The following is a 6,169-nucleotide window of genomic DNA, read 5'->3' on the forward strand; positions in this document are numbered from 1 at the left end:
GATAGCAAAATAAACTAAACTGTGATATATTATACCCAAAAATTCTTCATACAGTGGACTACCAGTAAAATGTATACAAATTTGTGTCCAAAAATTATTCAGACCGAGTCTGGGAAAAAAAACTGAAGTTGAGGTTTGCATGAAGCTGGATGACAGCATGCCCAGGAGACTATATGCTGTCATTAAGGCTAAGGGTTGCCCGACTAAGTATTGATAGTTGTGTAAATACTGTCATACTAACAGCTGTCTGAATTATTTTGGTTGATTGTAATCTATTACATACCTTTCTATCAAAGTTATGTGACATTATCAAGCTGAATTTGTTCTGACTGAATTGAGTTTTTGTCATATTTTATTACCATTTTCTAAACTATAGCGAATAAACTGTGATAATGTGAGAAATGTTGAAGGTGTCTGAATACATTTTGGTTTGACTGTATCTATTTGATAAATTAAGTTAACCAACTAACATTATACATACTCTTTTGGTTTCTGTACCCAATATTTAAAAATTTTACAAATGCAATAAAAATATTGGTATCGATACTCTGTATCGGCAAGCACCAAAAATAAAAGTATCGGTATCGGGCGAGTACTGGAAAAAGTGGTATCGGTGCATCCCTAAATATTACTACATAACAACAGCTTAATAACCGCACATTTTCCTTTTTTTTTTTACATTGTATAATTTTATTCTAACTTTAAAAAAAAGAAAATATTTAAGAAGAGATTTAAGAAATTATTTGAGCATTTAAGAACATTCTTACAAAGATCTTAGAATCTATCTTAAGAACTTTTTAAACGTTTTTCTTAGAAGATTTTCATGAACCATTTCATTTGTCATGTTATATTTCCTCGAAATGTGACTTCCCTACATCGTGCCCCTGATTTTGTCTATAATTGTGAATGTTTGATTATATTCATCCATCCTAGCTACCAATCCATGTCTATTTGTACTGTTTACTCTATCATCCATGCACGCATTTCTAACCACATTTCTATTAGAGCAGTGCTGAGTTATACGAGGCTGATACCTGGAGTTCCAGTCGTTGAGTTTGTTTGGAGGAAGTTTCCCATAACCCTGCGTGAAGTTGGAAGACAGAACCGGACTGACGCACTTGAAGAACAGCTGAAACCCCACGAAGCTGCCGGCCACCACATACACCTCTCTCACATCCATCTCTCACCTGCACAAGAGACAACACAACACACACCGTCACATCTGTGCTCTTACCCGGGTTTATTCTGGCAGGTTCGGCAATCTGCACACAGCAACTGACCGCTCATTCATTTCACAAAGACTATGTGTTATGCATTAATCTGTTTGTGAGTAAAGAAGTAGTCTGACAAAGAAAGTTATCAAATGTGCAATATTGTGAATGAAGTCATTGTTTTCAAATGTTCACAGAAGATTATCACGGTGGAGAAAGAGTGATGGAGAATGAGAGAGCAGGAATGAGAAAGACACATTTTAATCATTTTAATAATTACTTTTTTTCTGAAAAATATTTATTTTTATGTTTCCGTTCGCACTAAAAAAGTCATAGTCTGTTTGTCAAATTTTCAAAAGAGAAAAGAGAACAAATAGCTCATTTGGGACCAAAAATTATTCAGACCGAGTTCAGGTTTGCATGAAGCTGGATGACAGCATGCCCAGGAGACTATATGCTGTCATTAAGGCTAAGGGTTGCCCGACTAAGTATTCATAGTTGTGTAAATACTGTCATACTAACAGCTGTCTGAATAATTTTTGGTTGATTGTAATCCAATCACGGTGGAGAAAGAGTGATGGAGAATGAGAGAGCAGGAATGAGAAAGACACATTTTAATCATTTTAATAATTACTTTTTTTCTGAAAAATATTTATTTTTATGTTTCCGTTCGCACTAAAAAAGTCATAGTCTGTTTGTCAAATTTTCAAAAGAGAAAAGAGAACAAATAGCTAAAAACATCTACACACATCTACAGTTACAGGTTTAGCAGGATTTTATCCAGATTCACGTAACATTCTTAAGAATAAAATTCTTCCTAACTGCCATTTTTCTGTTATTTTCAAATAAGAACATTTTGTATTCCAAAAAAATACAAATGTTCTTTTCTATTTTTCTTAAAATTGTTCTTTAAAAAAACCTTAAAAATCATTATAAATGAAGTTTTGATAACCCTTAAATTTGTATGAAATCCCTTAAATACAACTTCTTTGAAAGGTAAAATGTTTAATTTATTGTGTAGTTTCAAATACTGTGCATTACAACATAACAAGAAAGTTATCCTGTGACAGTTTAAGTCGTTAAATAAACACATTTCATGCATTTTACATTAAATTTTGCAACTGCGAAAGTTAAGAGATACCGTTAAGATTCACCAGTGTAAAGTTTTGAATTGTTTGTATTAAACAATGCAACCTCATGTGCAGGATAGTATGAAATCAGATCATTTTTATTATACTGTTAACAATATCATTTGATTCTTAAGAAATTAAAATGTTCTTAGGAAAATATTTGAGAGAATAAATAGCCTAAAACATTTACACTTATGCATTTGGCAGGCTTTTATACAAAGCGACTTATGTTATTCATTGGATTTAACATGCAGAACAGTTTTTTTCACTTAAAATCACTTAAAATAATAGTCTTAAAAGAACAATGAATATAAAAAGAGAAAACTGTAAGAAATTTCAGAGAAAACAAGCACAGGAAACATCTCATATCTCAGGTCAATGTCTCCAAATCTCAGAAAAATGAGCGCCAGAGGCAAGAGGAATGTAATAAGTGTGTGTCTCATTATAGAGTGGTTCACTGACACCCAGCATGCTGAAGGGTCATATTGAGTCATCTGGTATTTTTCAAGCTGTATCACTGTATCAAGCTATAACACACACACACACACACTGCAGAACTACTACACTGTGAATCAATGTCTCTGCAATAAAACATTCCATAAAACTTCTTTTAACCTAAACCAACCAAAAATACAAAACATTTTTGACATACAGTAATGCATTATTTTTAGTGTAGAATGCATGATTTTCCAAATAAGTTGGATTCTTCCACACAAACGTCCAGCTGTTCTTTTCAAATTCTTATGCATGGAACAAACCGAAGGCATTTACTTGAACTTCTAGAAGAAAGGCTGAGGAATCCATTGCGAAACCTCTCATGATCGGGTCTAACACACAAACAATGGGCTTAAACGGACTAATCCCACCAAAAATGCCAGTAAACATGTTGCTGTACTTTATTAAGATTAAACCTAACAAGGGTTTAAATCATTTACACATGTACTGGCATGACTGCAACACTCAGACATTGATTAAAGAGGAGCAGATTGGGTCATGATGAGATCTGCACAATGTCTTTCTTTAATCTAGTAACCAGCCTCCTGTTGGCCCAAGTTAACACTTCCATTGTAAATCTATTTACAGACTAAAAAAGGTGACTGGCAACATGTGAGCTCCTGAGAAGAGGGCACGTATGGAGTACATTCTGCATACTGTAGCTGTGACGCACACTGAAGAGAGGGAATGTGCTTCAGGTAACCTTTCAACAACAAACAATCGACCACCACATAAACCACAGACTTTCATGGCTGGTCACATGGCTGAAATTAATTCGATTTGGGAATAACGGACAAATTAATGTCAATTCCATAACATGATACACTAGATGTTTCAATAACAACAAACCATATAAGTGTATATGGGTAATTCGCAAAGGTTAGGCCTACTCTTAAACTAGGGTTGCACGATTAATCGAATGCGATTGTCATGCGCATTTTGATAGTAATGCCGGTTCTGTAATCAGCAGGAAATCATCATCACGTGCTTTCAGATGGAGCAGAATTTACTACACATTAGGGATATGCCGGTATCAGATTTTCATGTCGCGATTAATTGCTAATGCTTTTATCACGGTATGCGGTATTATCGCGTAAACGTGTGAGATTTTCACTTAAGGCCCATCACTATGAAGTTTTAACCTCAGCTGAGGCTTGACTTTGACAAATGTGTCTTATGGAAGCAGGTGTGTGGTTGACTGGCATCTATTTATCACTTCACACCTATATGCACTATAGGCTAATGAACGAAAGGATTAGCAAGTCATTATACTAAACATGACACGGTGGAGGAAAATCTGCATGCCAAAAAACCTGGATACCTAAAAATAAAAAAAAATAAAAAACTTAAAACTTAAAATCTTTTAGCTTGGTAAAAAGTGCATATCTAAAAATCACTTAAATGTATGTGTGAGTGTGGGTGCATTTTAAGTTGAAATATAAATATTTAGGTAAAACATCTGAAAGAAATAAGAAAAGGAAAATTTCCTCATATTAATACAATATATTATGCCCTATTGTTAAGAGTTTTTTTTTTCAGTCAATAATAATTCAATTTTAAAGGGTGGAGTTAAAAGTTAAAAATCTGGGTAGGGGAGAAGGCCAAAATAGTGATTCTAGGAGAATTTACTTTTTAACACTCCTAAATAAACTAACAAACAAATAAAAGTACACAATCTTAAAGTTTAAATGTTGCCTATTTAATAATTTTCTTCAAAAGGAGAAGAAACATTTCCATAATATCATCACACACATTTTATATCGTCTATTTTAAGAACCTGTGTGACAAGAAACGTGTGACAAGAAAATAAAAAATCATACGAAATTATGCGGAAGCTTGAACTCCACTGAACAATTTCAGTTTCGCCTGAAAAACAGTGCAACAATTCCCGATTCTAAATCTGAGTTCTACATTCACGCGTTCTCTGAAACGTAAAAAAGAGCGGCTGCGTCATAATACCCCGGTAGGTACGTCATAATGCGCTGCATAATAATATGCGTAACCGACCGTCAATGACAAAACGAGCACGCAGGGAACACGGCCGCTTTAACGCGAGAAAATGTGTTGCATGTGCAGTGCGTAGGAAAATTCTGCACACGTAGCGACTTGAATGAGTGTCCAACGCAACTCTGTCGCGCTAAACTTTTCTATTCATCTGTCGCCTTTAACAATGGCCATGTAGATAATGCATGTGACAGGTGCAGAGAGCGATGCTTCTGTGCACACACGCTGTGCGAATGACATCTACAGTCTACATTACCTGAGAACAGTCTCATAGGTCTGTGTAAACGTGTCCAGATCCTGTTGTCTGCTTTCTTCTGTCCACGAACCCAGTTTTATCTAAATGGCCGACGGCTAGCGAGCGCTTTGCCCACTCCGCTGTCTTCAAAGCCGCACGTCCTCTGCGGCGTACTGGCGAATAAACCTGTACTTCTGGAGCGAGGGCATTTCCCACCTTTAAAAAACACGCAAGGATTTCGTGAAGCTCCACTCACTGCGCCCGCTGCACCAAACACTGCATTTCTTCACCGTATTGACAGGCTCCGCCCACTCCTCCTCCTCCTCCTCCTCCACACCCCCTGATGAAGCCATGCCCACCGCCCAGACACTACTGATTACAACCCACAGTCTGAGAGAATAATAGATCCATCTATAAAACATTTGTATTTATAGTATATTTTTTGGAATATTATATGACAGGAGCACATAATACGAACAAATCAAGCAAAAAGAAAAAAAGATGCATCCAATGGAAAAAAAAATGTCCCCACCCTCAGTCCACTCAAGATGTAGATGAGTAGAAGCATGCAGTTTTTCACTTCACAAGATGTTAACTCATGGACTGGATTAGTGTGAATTGTGGATTATTGTAATGTTTTTATCAGCTGTTTGGACTCTCATTTTGACGGCACCCATTGACTGCAGAGGATCCATTGGTGAGCAAGTGATGTGATGCTACATTTCTCCAAATCTGTTCTGATGAAGAAACAAACTCATCTATTTCAGCTCTTTTCATGCAGTGAACCGAGCCACACTGCATGAATCCCCTTAAAGGGGTCATATGATGCTGCTAAAAAGAACATTATTTTGTGTATTTGGTGTAATGAAATGTTTATGCGGTTTAAGGTTCAAAAAACACATTATTGTTTATCCTCTATGCCAGGCCTTTCTGACAAGGTGTTTCTTAGCACGTGTAGATGGTGCTCTTACAACAGAGACAGTAACTGTACGTAGCACAGAATGTGGCAGAGGCTGGACCTGGTGCCAGGATGTAAAGGCTGAGGGGCATCAGACAGATTAGACGTCACAGTTAATGTTACAAACATTAATTTT

General features: G+C 36.2%; 1 protein-coding gene across 2 annotated transcripts in view; it reads right to left on the reverse strand.

Moving 5' to 3' along the window:
- LOC107718582 (transmembrane protein 56-B-like) overlaps window positions 1–5,376 on the reverse strand; it is a 20,427-nt gene extending 15,051 nt beyond the window's left edge. Inside the window, exons 1-2 of one of the 2 annotated variants that reach the window (XM_016525732.1) lie at window positions 5,097–5,376; window positions 1,035–1,187 (exon numbers count right to left, since the gene is read on the reverse strand). In XM_016525732.1, coding sequence (XP_016381218.1) covers window positions 1,035–1,180 — 146 coding nt within the window. In that variant the 5' untranslated portion in view covers window positions 1,181–1,187; window positions 5,097–5,376. Of the gene's footprint in view, window positions 1–1,034; window positions 1,188–2,803; window positions 2,877–5,096 lie in introns of those variants that run through there. The other variant, XM_016525733.1, reaches the window with a different exon arrangement.
- Window positions 5,377–6,169: the final 793 nt, after the last annotated feature.

Source organism: Sinocyclocheilus rhinocerous, unplaced genomic scaffold (genome assembly GCF_001515625.1).
Source record: "Sinocyclocheilus rhinocerous isolate Xijiao unplaced genomic scaffold, SAMN03320098_v1.1 scaffold182, whole genome shotgun sequence".
NCBI classification, from domain to species: domain Eukaryota; kingdom Metazoa; phylum Chordata; class Actinopteri; order Cypriniformes; family Cyprinidae; genus Sinocyclocheilus; species Sinocyclocheilus rhinocerous.